This window comes from Hylobates moloch, unplaced genomic scaffold (assembly GCF_009828535.3).
Source record: "Hylobates moloch isolate HMO894 unplaced genomic scaffold, HMol_V3 SCAFFOLD_12, whole genome shotgun sequence".
Taxonomy (NCBI): domain Eukaryota; kingdom Metazoa; phylum Chordata; class Mammalia; order Primates; family Hylobatidae; genus Hylobates; species Hylobates moloch.
In genome coordinates this window covers 48322124-48341619 of record NW_026652287.1, presented here as the reverse complement: position 1 = coordinate 48341619, position 19496 = coordinate 48322124, and the positions used below count along the sequence as shown (strand labels likewise).

General features: G+C 55.7%; 1 protein-coding gene across 1 annotated transcript in view; it reads left to right on the top strand.

The window, feature by feature from the left end:
* NOTCH3 (notch receptor 3) overlaps positions 1-19496 on the top strand; it is a 41353-nt gene that overhangs the window by 3894 nt on the left and 17963 nt on the right. The window contains exons 3-23 of the mRNA XM_032169983.2: positions 4588-4730; positions 4809-5147; positions 5240-5362; positions 5450-5683; positions 7971-8126; positions 8225-8410; positions 9050-9163; positions 9406-9519; positions 10051-10284; positions 10401-10511; positions 12019-12211; positions 12290-12441; positions 12679-12792; positions 13248-13403; positions 15903-16128; positions 16561-16762; positions 16893-17040; positions 17462-17646; positions 18228-18360; positions 18442-18699; positions 18783-18901. Of these exons, the coding sequence (XP_032025874.1) occupies positions 4588-4730; positions 4809-5147; positions 5240-5362; positions 5450-5683; positions 7971-8126; positions 8225-8410; positions 9050-9163; positions 9406-9519; positions 10051-10284; positions 10401-10511; positions 12019-12211; positions 12290-12441; positions 12679-12792; positions 13248-13403; positions 15903-16128; positions 16561-16762; positions 16893-17040; positions 17462-17646; positions 18228-18360; positions 18442-18699; positions 18783-18901 (3640 nt within the window). The remainder of the gene's footprint in view (positions 1-4587; positions 4731-4808; positions 5148-5239; positions 5363-5449; positions 5684-7970; positions 8127-8224; positions 8411-9049; positions 9164-9405; positions 9520-10050; positions 10285-10400; positions 10512-12018; positions 12212-12289; positions 12442-12678; positions 12793-13247; positions 13404-15902; positions 16129-16560; positions 16763-16892; positions 17041-17461; positions 17647-18227; positions 18361-18441; positions 18700-18782; positions 18902-19496) is intronic.

The window sequence follows — 19496 nt, the reverse complement described above, 5'->3', positions numbered from 1 at the left end:
CTCAACATTTAGTGGTGGGGGACACAGGAGGCCTATAATACAGTCCCCCACTGCCACATACTTGCAGCGCGACTTTGGGTTAGTCACTTTCCCTCTCTGATCATCATTGCACCTGTGAAATAGGGACTGCTTCACTCTGGCGACTGTGAAGGGACTTAACAATTTAGTTGTTAGATATCACAAGGAAAGGCAAGGGGTTGCCGGGAGCAGAGCAGAGGCTGGGAAGGAGCTGAGCAGAGACAGAAAGCTCAATTTGAATTCTGGGGTCTGGGACACCTTGAGCATTCAAGCTTTTTGAGCCTGAGTTTTTGCATCTGGAAAATAGGGCAATAATAACTCCTGTATGCACTCAACATACAGTAAGTGCTCAGAATATAGTATGTGCTCAACGTAGGCATTATTATAAATAGTAATGGTAGGGAGGCAGGAAACAGGTGCTCTACGGAGAAGTCTCTCAAGGTTATGAGGAAATGCTTGGCTCCTTTCATGCTATCGTTAATAACAGCAGTTCACGCAGTAGCCATTAATTGACTCATTAATGTATTCATTTATTCAGCATCATGTGTGCCAAGTACTGGGTCAGGCCCAAGCTGGGTGGGTCTGGGGTGATTTTAGACCAAGAAGAGCCGCTTTGAAGTTACACCTACATTTATTTTGGCTGGATCTGCCACTCGGGCTCACCTTTGTGGAGGGCTGAGCCTGACTGCGAGGGTTTCCTGGGGCTGGGGGGATCTGCGAAGGTGGGGCGGGATGGGGAAAAGTGTGACCTTACCGGGAGCCACACACCTGGGAGGGCGAGCGGTGGGGCCGGGCGCCTGCGCAGTGGACCTCCGCGCCTGGAATACTGCCGACAGGTGAATGCGCCCGCGGCTGCCCCGCCCTTCGACAGGTGAATCACCGGCGCGCGCGGCGCCTGGAGCCCGGATCGCCCGGATCGCCCGGAGTGGAGCGGGCTCAGTCCTCCGAGCTGGGCTGTGGGAACCACTCCCTACACGCCCTCCACCCTCCACGAGTCTCTTTCATGGTCTCAAATACTCAAGTCCTTTCACGGATGCCCCAAGCTGTCACCCCACCCATGGATCCCCCAAGACCCCCCCACCGGCCGCAGACGTTTCCATAGACCTCGTCCCCATCTCCTAGTCCTGGCCTCACCCGCCGTGCCCCCCCAGCTAGGTCTGCGCTCCCCCCTCCGTCTCCCCCAAAGCTTAGGCCGTGGGGCGGGGTGCAGGCTGGGGCTGGAACCGGCCCGACCGGTCGGCGGGGGCGCGGGACGCAGAGCGTGGGAACCCGCCCGGGGCGTCGGGAGGGGGGCCGCGCGGGTCGCGCCCTGCCTGGCGGTGGGACCGGGTATCCTCCGCGCCCAACGCAGCGCGCCCCCTCCCGACGCGCGGTCGCGGCCGCAGTGGTCGCCCTGCGGGCCTTGGAGGAGGGGGCGGGAGCTGTGCCCTCTCCTCCCAACGCCACTCGCACCCCTGCTTGCTCGGCCGTGCCCCGACCTGTTTCGCTGGGGGCCGGGGTGGGGGGGATCTTGCGGGTGACGCTAAGGACTGAGTCAGCCGCTTGTTGAATTCAGTCTCAGGCGTCTGGGACGAGCCGGAGGGAGGACAACCGCGCCAGGGGCGGGGGAGGTAGAGGGGGGTGAGGGTTGGCAGCGTCGGGGGGCGGAGCTTGGACTCTGGCTTCTCTAAGCCCCTCCCTCTGACCCCGCTAGTGCCCCTTGGAGATTTCCAGTCTTAAGACCAACCCCTCCCAGTTCCAATTCCTCACACTCCTTGGTGGGCTTGGGGAGGGGGCTGCAGGTTGAAGGACCACCCCCCCAAGATGAGGGTACCAACAGTGGTGTCAGTACCCCAACCATCCACCCTCCCATCCCTTCATAGGAGGCTATGTAAGTCCCAGGGAAGGGACTTGAGGGTTTGTGGGAGCCCTGCTGTCTGTCCCTGTGAGAGAGTTGCTCATTTCCGCGTGGGATGCTGTGGGTTGGTATCTTGAGTGTTGGCCAGGCCATGGTGTCCAATTGGTGTGTCCTTCTGTGTGTGTAGCTGTGGTTTCTGGGCCTGTCTGTGTGTGCCTGGGTGGTTGTGTCCTGGGGTCTGAGGCTTTTCTTTTTTTCCTTTTTTTTTTTTTGAGATCGAGTTTCGCTCTTGTTGCCCAGGCTGGAGTGCAGTGGCTCGATCTCGGCTCACTGCAACCTCTGCCTCCTGGGTTCAAGCGATTTTCCTGCCTCAGCCTCCAGAGTAGCTGGGATTACAGGCATGCGCCACCACACCTGGCTGATTTTTTGTGTTTTTAGTAGAGACGGGGTTTCTTCATGTTGGTCAGGCTGATCTCGAACTCTTGATGTCAGGTGATCCACCTGCCTCGGTCTCCCAAAGTGTTGGGATTACAGGTGTGAGCCGCCACGCCTGGACATGGGTCTGAGACTTTTCATTTGCTGTTCCCTCTGCCTGGAATGCTGTTCCCCAGAAATCCCCATGGCCCCCTCCTTACCTTCATATGTCTGTGAAAATAGAATTCCACCTCCTCGACCCCATCATTCTTTCCCCCTTAACCCTGTGCTTTAGCTTCCTACGGCTGCTCTAACAAATTACAAACTGGGTAGCTTGAACAATAGTAATTTATTCTCTTGAAGTTCTGGAGGTTGGAAGTCTGAAATCAAGGTATCGGCAGGGCTGAGCCTCTCCATGGGGACCCAGGGGAGAACTGACTCTTGCAGCTTCCGGTGGCTCCAGACGTTTCTCAGCTAGTGGCTGTCTCACTCAAGTCCCTGTCTCTGTCTCCTTCTCTTCCTTCTCCCACCCAAATCTCCTTTTGGCTGCCTCTCTGTTTTTTTTGAGACAGAGTCTTGCTCTGTCACCCAGGCTGGAGTGCAGTGGTGCAATCTCAGTTCACTGCAGCCTTCAACTCCCAGGCTGAAGCGATCCTCCCACCTCAGCCTCCCAAGAAGCTAGGACTACAGGTGTGAGCCACCACGGCCAGCTAATCTTTTATTTTTATTTTTTAGATGGAGTCTCTCTCTGTCACCCAGGCTGGAGTGCAGTGGCACGATCTCGGCTTACTGCAACCTCCGCCTCCCAGGTTCAAGCAATTCTTCTGTCTCAGCCTCCTGAGTAGCGGGGACTACACGCGTGCACCACCACGCCCGGCTAATTTTTGTATTTTTGGTAGCGACAAGGTTTCACCATATTGGCCAGGCTGGTCTTGAACTCCTGAACTTGTGATCCGCCCGCCTCAGTCTCCCAGAGTGCTGGGATTACAGGCGTGAGCCACTGCGCCCAGCCTGTTTTTTTTTGTTTGTTTGTGTTTGTGTTTGTTTTTGTTTTTGTTTTTTTGAGATGGAGAGATGGCGTCTCCCTCTGTCAACCAGGCTGGAGGGCAGTGGCGCAATTTCGGCTCATTGCAACCTCCGCCTCCCAGGGTCAAGCGATTCTCCTGCCTCAGCCTCCAGACTAGCTGGGATTACAGGCTCCTGCCACCATGCCCGGTTATAATTTTTAAATTTTTTTTTTTTTTGTGGAAAAAAGGTCTCCCTATGTTGCTCAGGCTGATCTTGAACTTCTGGCTTGAAGCGATTATCCTTTCTTGACCTCCCAAAGTGTTGGGATTACAGTTGTGAGTCTTTCTCTTGTATGAACACTTGTCACTGAATTTAGGGCCCAGGTGGGTAATTCAGAATAATCTCATCTTGACATCTCTCATTTAATTACATCTACATAGCCAGGCGTGGTGCGGTGTGCCTGTACTCCCAGCTACTCAGGAGGCTGAGACGAAGAATTGCTTGAACCCCGGAAGGTGGAGGTTGCAGTGAGCCAAGATCGTGCCACTGCACTCCAGCCTGGGTGACAGAGCAAGAATCTGTCTCTTGAAAAAAAATTACATCTGCAAAGAGCCATTTAAAAAAATAAGATCCTAGTCACAGGTTCTGGGACATGGACGTCATCTTTTCAGGGACCGCCACCCAACTGACTACATCCTTCAGGTTCTGATGGCTTTCACCACTCCCTGCCAGCATATTGTATATCAAATTGTTATTTGTATATGTTCTCCTTGCCTGGACCTGGCTGCAAGGATCTAGAGGGGTAGGGACCCCTTTCATTGTGTTTGTTGCTGTATTTGTATTGCTCAGGACATAGTAGGTACTCAGTAAATATTCGTTGCATGAATGAATGTGTGTTTTGTTTTGTTTTGTTTTTTTGAGACCGAGTCTCACTCTGTCACCCAGGCTGCAGTGCAGTGGCGCGATCTTGGCTCACTGCAACCTCCACCTCCCGAGTTCAAGCGATTCTCCTGCCTTAGCCTCTTGAGTAGCTGGGACCAGGCATGCACCACTATGCCCAGCAAAGTTTTGTACTTTTAGTAGAGATGGGGTTACACCATGTTGGCTAGGCTGGTCTTGAACTCCTGACCCCAAGTGATCTGCCCGCTGCAGCCTCCCAAAGTTCTGGGATTACAGGCTTGAGCCACCGCACCCAGCAAATGTGTGTTTGGTGCTCTGTTCCCTGTGTGTTTCTCGCCTGTCTTGTGTGTATCTTTGTGTCTGGGGCCATCCTGCCCTGTGCTGCCCGACCAAGCCATCTCTGCCCACAGGTGCCCGCCCGGCTGGGTGGGTGAGCGGTGTCAGCTGGAGGACCCCTGTCACTCAGGCCCCTGTGCTGGCCGTGGTGTCTGCCAGAGTTCAGTGGTGGCTGGCACCGCCCGATTCTCATGCCGGTGCCCCCGTGGCTTCCGAGGTGAGAGGGGAAGAGTCTGGAGGGGAGGCAGGTGGGGGTGTGGTCAGTCCTAAACTCACCCTGTCCTGGTCCCTCCAGGCCCTGACTGCTCCCTGCCAGATCCTTGCCTCAGCAGCCCTTGTGCCCACGGTGCCCGCTGCTCAGTGGGGCCCGATGGACGCTTCCTCTGCTCCTGCCCACCTGGCTACCAGGGCCGCAGCTGCCGAAGCGACGTGGATGAGTGCCGGGTGGGTGAGCCCTGCCGCCATGGTGGCACCTGCCTCAACACGCCTGGCTCCTTCCGCTGCCAGTGTCCAGCTGGCTACACGGGGCTGCTATGTGAGAACCCCGCGGTGCCCTGTGCCCCCTCGCCATGCCGTAACGGGGGCACCTGCAGGCAGAGTGGCGACCTCACTTATGACTGCGCCTGTCTTCCTGGTGAGTGAGCCCTACTCAGGGGAGGCAGAGGGGTGGGCGTGGGGACAGCAGGCCAGCCCGGCAGTGACCATCCTTGCTCCCTTTCCTGCTAGGGTTTGAGGGTCAGAATTGTGAAGTGAACGTAGACGACTGTCCAGGACACCGATGTCTCAATGGAGGGACATGCGTGGATGGCGTCAACACCTATAACTGCCAGTGCCCTCCTGAGTGGACAGGTGGGCACTGCGGCCAGAGGGAGCGGGGAGGCGGGCCTCGGGTGGACATGCGCCAGGTGGCTGGACTGCTGCATCTGTGTGCCACAGGCCAGTTCTGCACGGAGGACGTGGATGAGTGTCAGCTGCAGCCCAACGCCTGCCACAATGGGGGTACCTGCTTCAACACGCTGGGTGGCCATAGCTGCGTGTGTGTCAATGGCTGGACAGGCGAGAGCTGCAGTCAGAATATCGATGACTGTGCCACAGCCGTGTGCTTCCATGGGGCCACCTGCCATGACCGTGTGGCTTCTTTCTACTGTGCCTGCCCCATGGGCAAGACTGGTGAGTGGCTGTTTTCTCTGCAGGGAGCCATGGATGGTTTTTAGTGGGGGCAAATAAGAAGTTTGACTTGAGTGTTAGAAAGATTATGCTAGGCTGGGCGCAGTGGCTCATACCTGTAATCATAGCACTTTGGAAGGCCCAGGCGGGTGGATCATTGGGGTCAGGAGTTTGAGACCAGCCTGGTCAATATGGTGAAACCCCATCTCTACTAAAAACACAAAAATTAGCTGCGCGTGGTGGCGAGCACCTGTAGTCACGGTTTCTCAGGAGGCTGAGGCACGAGACTAGCTTGAACCCAGGAGGTGGAGATTGCAGTGAGCCAAGATCGCACCACTGCACTCCAGCCTGGGTGACAGAGTGAGACTCCTTCTCAAATTAAAAAAATAATAATAAAAAGATTATGCTAGGCTGGGCACAGTGGCTCATGCCTGTAATCCCAGCACCTTGGGAGGCCAAGATGGGAGGATCGCTTAGGCCCAGGACTTTGAGACCAGCCTGGACAACATAGTGAGACCTCATCTCTACAAAAACTTGGTAGGCTGGGTGTGGTGGCTCACGCCTGTAACCCCAACACATTGTGAGGCCCAGGCGGGTGGATTGCTTGAGCTCAGCAGTTTGAGACCAGCCTGGGCAACATGGCAAAACCCTATCTCTACCAAAAATACAAAAAATTAGCTGGGCATGGTAGTGCATGCCTGTAGTCCCAGCTACTCTAGATGCTAAGGTTGAAGGATGGCTTGAGCCCAGAAGGTGGAGGTTGCAGTGAGCTGAGATTGAGCCACTGCATTCCAGCCTGGGAGACAGTGTAAGACCGTGTATAAAGAAAAAGAGAGAGAGAAAAAGATTATGCTGGTGGCAGCTTTAGAGGGGAAGTGTAAGCCTGGGAGAGGCTTGGGAGGAGGCTGACACTGCATTGATGCATGGCTCAGGGCAGAAGCCATTGGAAGGGGAAACTCCTGGGAGTTACCTTTGGAAGTGGCAAAGATCAGAGAACATGTTTAGGAGGGCAACGTGGATATAGAAAGAGGGCATACATGGCAGAGGGTATTACAGAAGCAAAGGCTGGAGTGTACAACCCTTTTGTAATAAGAAGAGTCAAAAGGTTTTAAAACAATATGTGGATGTTTGCAATTTATTTTATTTTATTTTTGAGACAGAGTCTCACTTTGTCACCCAGGTTGGAGTACAGTGGCATGATCTCAGCTCACTGCAGCCTCAACTTCCTGGGCTCAAGTGATCCTCCCACCTCAGTCCCCCAAGTAGCTGGGATTACAGGCGTGCGCCACCATGCCCGGCTAAGCTTTGTATTTTTTGTAGAGACGGGTCTCGCTATATTGCCCAGGCTGGTCTTGAATTCTTTTTTTTTTTGAGACGGAGTCTCGTTCTGTCGCCCAGGTTGGAGTGCAGTGGCGCAATCTCGGCTACTGCAAGCTCCGCCTCCCAGGTTCACGCCATTCTCCTGCCTCAGCCTCTCCGAGTAGCTGGCACTACAGGTGCCCACCACCACGCCCGGCTAATTTTTTGTATTTTTAGTAGAGACGAGGTTTCACCGTGGTCTCGATCTCCTGACCTCGTGATCCGCCCGCCTCGGCCTCCCAAAGTGCTGGGATTACAAGCGTGAGCCACCGCGCCTGGCTGGTCTTGAACTCTTGAACTCAAGCAATGCACTCACCTTGGCCTCCCAAAGTGCTGGGATTATAGACGTGAGCCACTGTGCCTGGTCTGCAATTTATTTTTAAATAGAAAAAAAAGATTGGTAGATTAAGCTAACAATAGTTGAATCTAGGTGGTGGGTATATGAATGGTCAACTTTTCTGTATGTTTGACAGTTCTCATAATAAATGGATAAAACAAGCAGCTACTAAATACTGTTTAGGTTTAATAAAAACAACAACAGGCCGGGCTCGGTGGCTCATGCCTGTAATCCCAGCACTTTGGGAGGCTGAGGCAGGCAGATCACCTGAGGTCAGGAGTTTGAGACCAGCCTGGCTAACTTGGTGAAACCCCATTTCTACTAAAAATACAAAAAATTAGCCGGGCGTGGTGGCACATGCTTGTAATCCCAGCAACTCGGGAGGCTGAGCAGGAGAATCGCTTGAACCCGGGAGGTGGAGGTTGCAGTGAGCCGACATTGCGCTATTGTACTCCAGCTTGGGCAACAAGAACGAAACTTTGTCTCAAAAAACAAAACAAAAACAACAACAACAACAAAACAATACTCAAGGGGTGTGGGCCTTTTGGGCAGAGCAGGAAGATCTGCCTATGACTTCTGCCTACCACTTCCCAGGCCTCTTGTGTCACCTGGATGACGCCTGTGTCAGCAACCCCTGCCACGAGGATGCTATCTGTGACACAAATCCGGTGAACGGCCGGGCCATTTGCACCTGTCCTCCCGGCTTCACTGGTGGGGCGTGTGACCAGGATGTGGACGAGTGCTCTATCGGTGAGGGGAGCTCCATCGTCTGTGAATGGGCTGGGAAAGAGGGGAGAGGAGGGGGTCCCAGCCAGCCATGCCCACACTGATCACACTCCATCCCGCAGGCGCCAACCCCTGCGAGCACTTGGGCAGGTGCGTGAACACGCAGGGCTCCTTCCTGTGCCAGTGCGGCCGTGGCTACACTGGACCTCGCTGTGAGACCGACGTCAACGAGTGTCTGTCGGGGCCCTGCCGAAACCAGGCCACGTGCCTTGACCGCATAGGCCAGTTCACCTGTATCTGTATGGCAGGTGGGTGGTGGGCGTGGCCTGGGTGGGTCCTGAGGCGGGGGGCGGGGCCAGAGAAGCCCACAGATAGGGAGCTGAGCAGAATGGGGTGGAAGTAGGTTTGGAGTGGGACCCTTAAAGACTGAAGCCTGGAAGGAGGTGGGGTCAGGGCCGGAAGGGAATCCTGTGTGATTCTGGGGGCTTGGTCAAATGGAGTCAGTACAACCTCAGGTGGGCTGGGAGGATTCTTGGCCTTAGGACCCACTCGGGAAGGGGTTGGGGATAGAGAGGCAGAGTTGGGGCTGCTGTGAGGTCAAGGTGAAGCCTGCAGACAGTCTTGCAGTAAGCCTGGGCAAAGGCTATGGGGGGCCCTGGGGCTGGGGCTGGGGACTGGGGAAAGGGCTTAGTCTGAGGACTGGGGAGAGAAGGAGGGGTTTGAAGGCAAGGCCTCTGCGGACACCCATGAGCCTTGGGCCAGTTGGGACCACAGCTGGGTGACAGTCCAGCCTGTGGCTGAAAATTAAAGTTGGGCTGGGAGTGTGGAGGTGGGGACGAAGGCTCGGGGGATTTGTCGATGAGTAGGAAGGGAAGTACCTCCTTCCTTGCACCCCGTTCACACCATAGGGTAGCCCCCGCTTTCCTAAGCCCTATTCCCTGCCCCAGGCTTCACAGGAACCTATTGTGAGGTGGACATTGACGAGTGTCAGAGTAGCCCCTGTGTCAACGGTGGGGTCTGCAAGGACCGAGTCAATGGCTTCAGCTGCACCTGCCCCTCGGGTGAGGACCTCGGGAGAGGGAGCCCGAAAAGACATGTCTGGGAAGGGGCAAAAACTCCGGGGTGGGAACCTATAAAACCACGTTAGTGGATAACTTACAATAGAAACCATATGTTATGAAACACATTGAAGTTAATTTAAATCCAAGTAAATGGGTTTTTCCACCCAAACAAGGCGGGGCTGGAGAGAGGTGTACTGCTCTCACCCTTTCTGGGCCTCTGCTCATCCCAATCCCCACCCCAGGCTTCAGCGGCTCCACGTGTCAGCTGGACGTGGACGAATGCGCCAGCACGCCCTGCAGGAATGGCGCCAAGTGCGTGGACCAGCCCGATGGCTACGAGTGCCGCTGTGCCGAGGGTGAGGCGGGCCAATGACAGTCCGACAAGAATCAGGAGGCAGGGCTTGTGGGCGACAGGGCCAATAACAGACTTGGGGAGAGCTTGGGGGCGGGGTTGTAGCAAGGCAGGACCCAGTGACAGAGTTGGAGGGTGGAGCCAATAATGCATATAGACTGACATAAGGCTACGTGTGGAGCCAAAGGGTTGGGCTGGGCACAGGGTGCGTGTAACTGAATGGGGAGGGCCCAATACCTTCCCCTGGCACCTGCCATGTGCTCCCATCTCCAGTGGAGGGTGGGGCAGAAACAGGGCTGGAGGTGGGGCCACAGCTGGGGGTGGGATTTAACTGTGGGAGAGTCTTGGCTAGGGACAAATTCTGGAGCTTGTAGCGGGGTGGAGTGGAAGGGGGGGGTGGGGCCTGTATTGAGCCCACCTCCTGACAGCTTGATGGGCAGGGCCTCAGATAGAGCTGAACCAGGATTGGTCCGAGGCCTCACCTGTGGGCAGGCCCCTGGCAAGTGGGCGGAGCCTGACCCTTTTGGCCCCACAGGCTTTGAGGGCACGCTGTGTGAGCGCAACGTGGATGACTGCTCCCCTGACCCATGCCACCATGGTCGCTGTGTGGATGGCATCGCCAGCTTCTCATGTGCCTGTGCCCCTGGCTACACGGGCACACGCTGCGAGAGCCAGGTGGACGAATGCCGCAGCCAGCCCTGCCGCCATGGCGGCAAATGCCTAGACCTGGTGGACAAGTACCTCTGCCGCTGCCCTTCTGGGACCACAGGTGGGACCAGGGGCTGGGGCAGAAACAGCACACCTGGAGGGGCACAGAGGGTTTGGGAATAGTGCAACCAGTGGGGCACAGTGGTGGCCACTCCATGCCATGTTCCTGGCCCCCAGGTGTGAACTGCGAAGTGAACATTGACGACTGTGCCAGCAACCCCTGCACCTTTGGAGTCTGCCGTGATGGTATCAACCGCTACGACTGTGTCTGCCAACCTGGCTTCACAGGTGGGCAAGTGGCTGCCATGGAGAGGGGGTCCTTAGATCGAGGGTAAAGTCGCTCGTCTCTGTGGGCCTGTTTTGCCCGTATCTTTGCAGACTGTTGTCCAACGAGGTTGTCCATGCTTTGCCTTGAGTGTGTGCTGTCTCATTGGCATAAGGTTGTTTCGAGATTATTCTGGAGGCCAGGCGCGGTGGCTCACGCCTGTAATCCCAGCGCTCTGGGAGGCCAAAGCAGGTGGATCACTTGAGGCCAGGAGTTTGAGACCAGCGTGGCCAACATCGAGAAGCCCCGTCTCTACTAAAAATACAAAAATTAGCCGGGCGCGGTGGCTCACGCTTGTAATCCCAGCACTTTGGGAGGCCGAGGCGGGCGGATCACGAGGTCAGGAGATCGAGACCACGGTGAAACCCCGTCTCTACTAAAAATACAAAAAATTAGCCGGGCGTGGTGGCGGGCGCCTGTAGTCCCAGCTACGCAGAGAGGCTGAGGCAGGAGAATGGCGTGAACCCGGGATGCGGAGCTTGCAGTGAGCCAAGACTGTGCCACTGCACTCCAGCCTGGGCGACAGAGCGAGACTCCATCTCAAAAAAAAAAAAAAAAAAGTACAAAAATTAGCCGGGTGTGGTGGTGGGCGCCTGTAGTTCCAGCTACTCGGGAGGCTGAGGCAGGAGAATTGCTTGAACCCAGGAGGCAGAAGTGGCAGTGAGCCAAGATTGTGCCACTGTGCTCCTGTCTGGGCGAAAGAGTGAGACTTCATTTCAAACACACACACACACACACACACACACACACACACACACACACACACACACACAAAACAAACAAAAAAAGATTATTCTGGAACATAGATGAAAGTGTCCAAACTCAGTGACTAGGTCATTTCTGAATGGGGCTAAAGTAATCCTTAGTGGAAATGAATGTGACTTTGCTAGGTGTGTTGGCTCATGTCCGTAATCCCCCAGCACTCTGGGAGGCTGAGACATGAGGATCACTTGAGCCCAGGAGTTCCAGACTAGCCTGGGCAACATAATGAAACCCTGTCTCTACAAAAAATAAACACACTCCCAAAGCCAGATTAGTCAATAAGTAGATAAATACACACACACACGCACACACAATTAGCCAGATGTGGTGGTGCACAACTGTAGTCCCAGCCACTCGGGAGGCTGAGGTGGGAGGATCGCTTGAGCCCAGGAGGTGGAGGCTGTGGTGAGCTATGATCACACCACTGCAGTCCAGCCTGGGTGACAGAGTGAGACCCTATCTCAAAAAATAAGAAGAAGAAGAAAAGAAAAAGAAAGGGACTCCATGGAAGTTTGGGGACCAGAATGATCTGGGGCAAGGCAGCTCTTGGTTGAGGAGGTGGGTGTCCTAATTTGCACAGGAGCTGATGCATTATGAAAAAGAGGTCCTTGCTTGGGGGTGTGGGTGTGCTAAGTGGGGTCAGGTCGTCCCTCCCTGGTTGTCCCTGCTGGCTTTGTTCTGAGATGAGATTGCTTGTGTACTCCCCAGGGCCCCTTTGTAACGTGGAGATCAATGAGTGTGCTTCCAGCCCGTGCGGCGAGGGAGGTTCCTGCGTGGATGGGGAAAACGGCTTCCGCTGCCTCTGCCCGCCTGGCTCCTTGCCCCCACTCTGCCTCCCCCCGAGCCATCCTTGTGCCCATGAGCCCTGCAGTCACGGCATCTGCTATGATGCACCTGGCGGGTGAGGCCCCTTCTCAACCTCAGACACCGCCCCCTCTCCTTGGCCCACCTCCCTGGCCTGACTACCTTCCCCTGCCAGGTTCCGCTGTGTGTGTGAGCCTGGCTGGAGTGGCCCCCGCTGCAGCCAGAGCCTGGCCCAAGATGCCTGTGAGTCCCAGCCCTGCCGGGCCGGCGGGACGTGCAGCAGTGATGGAATGGGTTTCCACTGCACCTGCCCCCCTGGTGTCCAGGGTGTGTACCTCACCTTCCCTCTGCAGCCCCACCAACACCATCGGCCTTCTCATCTCTCTCCTCCTCTACTCTCTCCTCCCCCTATATTAGCTTCTTTTTTGCTTTCAATCATTTCCCTCCAGGAGCTTGGGAGGTGGGTATCGAGGTGGAGACCTTGGGGTTGGGGAAGGTGGGGGGAGATGGGATCAGGGAGTCCCTCAAGGCTATCTCTGCTTCCCTCTCTTCCACCCCCCACAGGACGTCAATGTGAGCTCCTCTCCCCCTGCACCCCGAACCCCTGTGAGCATGGGGGCCGCTGCGAGTCTGCCCCTGGCCAGCTGCCTGTCTGCTCCTGCCCCCAGGGCTGGCAAGGTATGCCACCTGCTTATCTCCCCTCCTCCTCTCCATCTCCTCTGCCCCCTACCCTATCAGGGATGATGCTGGGGATCCAGAGGGGGACCCATCCCCAGCCCTGCCTTTGAGAGGGGCTTCCTTCTGGGAAGGACAGAGCTGGACGCAGATATGCAGCCTGTGTGGGTCAGCCCTTGGAAGAGGAAGGGCTATGGGGCTAGAGATGCTGGGACTTAGGGCAGGGTTTGGGGTACAGCTTCCTGGAGGAGCAGACCTCACAGTAGGTATTTGCCACCTACTGAGACAGGGAGATGGCCATTCTGAAACTGCATGTGCAAAATGCCCAGGCGCGAATGACAGCATGGCTTATTTTGCCTTCACCCATCTCGGCCTGCAGGTTCTTCCTTTGCCCCAGGTCCCTGGGACCCTGCTCTGTACCCTGTAACCCTAGGTGTAACCTTGCTCCCCACCCCTAGGCCCACGATGCCAGCAGGATGTGGATGAGTGTGCTGGCCCCGCACCCTGTGGCCCTCATGGTATCTGCACCAACCTGGCAGGGAGTTTCAGCTGCACCTGCAATGGAGGGTACACTGGCCCTTCCTGCGATCAGGACATCAATGACTGTGACCCCAGTGAGTGCGGGGGAGCTCTTGGGGGTGCTGCTCTGGGGAACACAGTCATTAAGCTTGAACTGTGTGCCTGGCACTGTGCTGTCATTTCATCTTCACAGTTATCTTCCTTTTCCCATTTTATTTATATGGAAACTGAGGCCCGAGAAGGTTGAGTGACATCTTGCCCAAGGCCATGGAACGAGTTAGGGAATGAGCTGGGCTTAGAACCTTGGAGTCTGTGTGCTGCCTCTTTTTCTTTTCTTTTTTTTTTTTTTTTTTTTGAGACAGAGTCTTAGCTCTGTCGCTGGGGTGCAGTGGTGCAATCATGGCTCACTGCAACCTCTGCCTTCTGGGCTCGAGCACCTCAGCCTCCCCAGTGGCTGGGACTATAGGCACGCACCACCACGCCCAGCTAATATTTTGTGTTTTTTGTAGACACAGAGTTTCGCCATGTTGCCCATGGTGGTCTCCAATTCCTGGGCTCAAGCTATCTACCTGTCTCCACCTCCCAAAGTGCTGGGATTACAGGCGTGAGCAACCACACCCGGCCTGAGTGCACTGTCTTTGAGAGCAAGCGAGTTAATACCGTGTGCAAAGTATGAGATAAAAGGCCCTCCAGAGGCCGGGCGAGGTGGCTCACACCTGTAATCCCAGCACTTTGGGAGGCCGAGGTGGGCGGATCACCTGAGGTCAGGAGTGCGAGACCAGCCTGACCAACATGGAGAAACCACATCTCTATGAAAAATACAAAATTAGCAGGGCATGGTGGTGCATGCCTGTAATCCCAGCTACTTGGGAGGCTGAGGCAGGAGAATCACTTGAACCTTGGAGGTGGAGGTTGCGGTGAGCCGAGATCGTGTCATTGTACTGCAGCCTGTGCAACAAGGTGAAACAACGTCTCAAAAACAAAGAAACAAACAAACAAACAAAAGGCCCCCCAGAGGGTTCCCCAGGGGCGCTGCCGAACAGATAAATAACACAAGCCACATATGCAATTTTAAGTTTTCTAGTAGCCACATTAAAAAATAAACAGAAATGGGAGATATTAAATTTAATATTTTATATTTATTTATTTATTATTTATTCAGAGTGAGGCTCTGTCGCCCAGGCTGGAGTGCAGTGGTGCGATCTAGGCTCAGTGCAGTCTCGAACTCCTGGGCTGAGGCATTCCTCCTGTCTTAACCTCCTGACTAGCTAGGATTACAGGCACTCACTACCATGCCTAGCTAATATTTTTATTTTAATTTTGTAGAGATGGGGTCTCGCTGTGTGTCTAGGCTGGTCTCAAACTCCTGGCCTCAAGCCATCCTCCTGCCTTGGCCTCTCAAACTGCTGCCACTGTGCCTGGCCAAATTTAATATGTTTAAATTTAATTTATTGAATGTATATAATTGGCTGGACACGGTAGCTCACACCTGTAATCCCAGCACTTTGGGAGGCTGAGGCAGGTGGATCACCTGAGGTCAGAAGTTCGAGACCAGCCTGACCAACATGGAAAAACCCCGTCTCTACTAAAAATACAAAATTAGCAGGGCGTGGTGGCACGTGCCTATAATCCCAGCTACTCAGGAGGCTGAGGTAGGAGAATCACTTGAACCCGGGAGGCGGAGGTTGAGCTGAGATCGTGCCATTGCACTCCAGCCTGGGCAACAAGAGCAAAACTCCATCTCAAAACAAAAAGTAAAAATAAAAATACATAAATAACTGTATATAATCTATTTTATTTAACCCAATATATTAACATATCATTTCAACATGTAATCAGTATAAAATTGTTAATGAGATATTTTACATTTTTTCCTTTTTTAATTTTTTTTGAGACAAGGTCTCACTCTGTCACCCAGACTGGAGTGCAGTGGTGCGATCATGACTCACTGCAGCCTTGACCTCCTAGGCTTAAGTGATCCTCCCATCTCAGCCTCCCCAGTAACTGGGACTACAGCTGTGCACCACCACGCCCAGCTAATTTTTGTATTTTTTATAGAAATAGGGTCTTGCCATGTTTCCCAGGTTGGTCTCGAACTCCTGAGCTCAAGTGATCTGCCCACCTCGGCCTCCCAAAGTGCTGGGATTACAAGTGTGTGCCACCATGCCCAGCCTATTTTTTTTCATACCAAGTCTTCAAAATCTGAAACCCAGTGTGTATTTTACATTTATAGCACATCTCCATTTAGTCACAATTTCAAGGACTCAGTAGCCACATGTGGCTAATGGCCACTGTCTTTGGCCTGTCCCAAGCACAGGAATTAGATCAGGCACAATTAGCAGCATTTGCTTGGCAGCTTAAAGGGACCTTTTGGTTTTCCCAACATCCTGCCCTTGCCACATAGGTGAGGTTTCCAGATAAAGGAGGGGACGAGGCCACAGAAGGGGATGGATTTAGATTCCTCTGACCAAATGCACCCCATCCCAGTTGAACCTGGTTTCCTCCTGAATTCTTCTCAATCCAAGGCATATCCCAGTCAGACTGGGCTAATGCGGGCAAGGTAGGTGACGAGACCGCCTTCCTCCTGTCCGCAGACCCATGCCTGAACGGTGGCTCGTGCCAAGACGGCGTGGGCTCCTTTTCCTGCTCCTGCCTCCCTGGTTTCGCCGGCCCGCGATGCGCTCGCGACGTGGACGAGTGCCTGAGCAACCCCTGCGGCCCGGGCACCTGCACCGACCACGTGGCCTCCTTCACCTGCACCTGCCCGCCGGGCTACGGAGGCTTCCACTGCGAACAGGACCTGCCCGACTGCAGCCCCAGGTGGGCGGGGCCTCTGCTTGGAGCGCAGGGATTCTGGCTTGGGATGGGGCCTGGGACCTGGGACGAAGTGGGGACAGCAAGGACTTGGGGGAGTCCTCAGCTTGGTACCCACTGCAGACTCTGATGACTGATGGGGCAGGGCCAGGGAAGGAGCAAGGCGTCTGTTTGGAGACCACCTTGGAGTCTCTGGTGCCTGAGAGGGCATGGCCTCCAGGTGGCTCTCACCTTAGGGCTGAAGTCCCTGGTGAATTGGGGCTAAGGGATCTGGTTGGCTTCTGCTGGGGCTGCAGCTTCTTAGGGAGATAAGGGTCAGGGAGTGGGATGTCCTCAGCGCTACCAGCGGGACTCAGCGCTTCCAGCGGGACTCTGGGAGGAGGGCAGGGCCTGTGAGGGGGCGGAGCCTGATCCTCCCTCCCACTCCTTCCGCTCCAGCTCCTGCTTCAATGGCGGGACCTGCGTGGACGGCGTGAACTCGTTCAGCTGCCTGTGCCGTCCCGGCTACACAGGAGCCCACTGCCAACATGAGGCAGACCCCTGCCTCTCGCGGCCCTGCCTGCACGGGGGCGTCTGCAGCGCCGCCCACCCTGGCTTCCGCTGCACCTGCCCCGAGAGCTTCACGGGCCCACAGTGCCAGGTGGGTGGAGTTACTGGGGACCTGGGGGAGGGGCCTGCCTGGGATCCTAGGAGGGAGAAACCAAGTCGGGACACAGTTTCTCCCAGACTACCCCCCACCCCCGAGTACTGACTCAGTGCTTCCCCTCCAGACGCTGGTGGATTGGTGCAGCCACCAGCCTTGTCAAAACGGGGGTCGCTGCGTCCAGACTGGGGCCTATTGCCTTTGTCCCCCTGGATGGAGCGGACGCCTCTGTGACATCCGAAGCTTGCCCTGCAGGGAGGCCGCAGCCCAGATCGGTGAGTGGGAGCACGCGGGCGGGCGTGTGGGGCCTCGGGAAGGGGCTCATGCACGTACCTCCTGCTAGTGTGAGCCGAATGGGGGTGCCACAGAGCCTATGGGGCATGATGGGCTGTGTGGCTGAGTGGTGTGGGTGTGTGAGCATGTGACAACTGGCCGGGATGGTGTGTGTCTGTCACTGTGAGACAGCAGGGATGGTGTGTGTGCTACAGGGTGTGACCGAGCTGCTGTGAGCATTGAAGGCATGTGTGTGTATGTCAGTGATGAGACCTTGCCTGATGGGGGGATGTGTGACAACCTGATGGAGTGTGGGTGCGATCCTGGGGACTTATTCCACCAAGGATGTTGAATGATGTGTGTGATGGAGGCAGAAGGGGGATGTATGGGGTTACCTCTGCTCCTGTGCCACTCTCTTTGCAGGGGTGCGGCTGGAGCAGCTGTGTCAGGCGGGTGGGCAGTGTGTGGATGAAGACAGCTCCCACTACTGCGTGTGCCCAGAGGGCCGTATTGGTAGCCACTGTGAGCAGGAGGTGGACCCCTGCTTGGCCCAGCCCTGCCAGCATGGGGGGACCTGCCGTGGCTATATGGGGGGCTACATGTGTGAGGTAAGGGGGTGCTCCCCAGGAGAGGGAAGAGGAGGTGGGCATGCTTGGGTGTGTCTGGGCACACGTTTCTGTGCATCTGTGGCTTGGTATGGGTATGTCTCTAGATAGATCTGAGTTTTTCCTTCTGTGGCTCTTGGTGTATTTGTGGGTGTTACTCTGGGTAGATCTTGGGTGTTCTTGTTTGTTTGTGTTTGTTTGAGACAGGTTCTCACTCTGTCACCCAGACGAGTGCAGTGGCGCAATCTCGGCTCACTGCAATCTTTGCCTCCTGGGTTCAGGTGATTCTTCTGCCTCAGCCTCTTGTTATAGCTGGGAGTACAGGCACCCACCACCACGCCCAGCTAATTTTTGTATTGTTCGTAGAGACGAGGTTTCACCATGTTGGCCAGGCTGGTCTCGAACTCCTGATCTCAGGTGATCTGCCCACCTCGGCCTCCCAAAGTGCTGGGATTACCTACTGGTAGTGCGCTGAACATCTGTGTGTGTCCTTTTGTGCTGGGGTTCTTTGCGTCTTCATGGGTATGTCCAGGTGTCTCTGTGTCCCACTAAGCTGAGTGGGTCCCTCTCTTACCCCACTGAAGTGTCTTCCTGGCTACAATGGTGATAACTGTGAGGACGACGTGGATGAATGTGCCTCCCAGCCCTGCCAGCACGGGGGTTCATGCATTGACCTCGTGGCCCGCTATCTCTGCTCCTGTCCCCCAGGAACGCTGGGTATGCCAGGGCCAGGGTTGGGGGGACAGGATGAGAGGCTGTCTTCATTCCCTCTTGACCACCCCTTGTTTCTTCCCCCAGGCGTGCTCTGCGAGATTAATGAGGATGACTGCGGCCTAGGCCCACCCCTGGACTCAGGGCCCCGGTGCCTACACAATGGCACCTGCGTGGACCTGGTGGGCGGTTTCCGCTGCACCTGTCCCCCAGGATACACTGGTTTGCGCTGCGAGGCAGACATCAATGAGTGTCGCTCAGGTGCCTGCCACGCGGCACACACCCGGGACTGCCTGCAGGACCCAGGCGGAGGTTTCCGTTGTCTTTGTCACGCTGGCTTCTCAGGTAAGCGTTGGCGAAGGGGCTGGCCTGGGACCCCGACTGTCATTCCCCCATTGTGGCTGATCTACATGCTCCTGCTCACTCAGGTCCTCGCTGTCAGACTGTCCTGTCTCCCTGCGAGTCCCAGCCATGCCAGCATGGAGGCCAGTGCCGTCCTAGCCCGGGTCCTGGGGGTGGGCTGACCTTCACCTGTCACTGTGCCCAGGTAGGTGTGGGCGACGGCCTTTGGAGGAGGAGTAGGGGCGTGGCCTCTGGAGGAGGTGGTAGGGGCGTGGCCTCTGGAGTAGTAGGGGCGTGGCGTCTAGGAGGAGGATGTGGCTTTAGGGGAGACATCGAAGGGAAGGGAGTTTCTGGAAAATGCTGACATTTCCACCAGGTGTGGTAGCTCACACCTGTAATCCCAGCATGTTGGGAGGCAGAGGCGGAAGGATCACTTGAGGCCAGGAGTTTGAGGCCAGGAGTTCGAGGCCAGGAGTTCGAGACTAGCCTGGGCAACATGGTGAAACCCAGTCTCTACTAAAAATATAAAAATTAGCCGGGCGTAGTGGCAGCCGCCTGTAATCCCAGCTACTCGGGAGGCTGAGGCAGGAGAATCACTTGAACCCAGGAGGCGGAGGTTGCAGTGAGCCATCGCGCCATTGCACTCCAGCCTGGCGACTGACACTCCGTCTCAAAAAACAAAGGAACAACCCCCTGCCCCGACATTTTCTGGAGGTTTGAAGGGAAAAGGGGGTGAGGATGGTGATTGGGGGGCGTGGCCTCCTGGGATGACAGGGCTTATCTGCCAGGTGGGGTCTCCA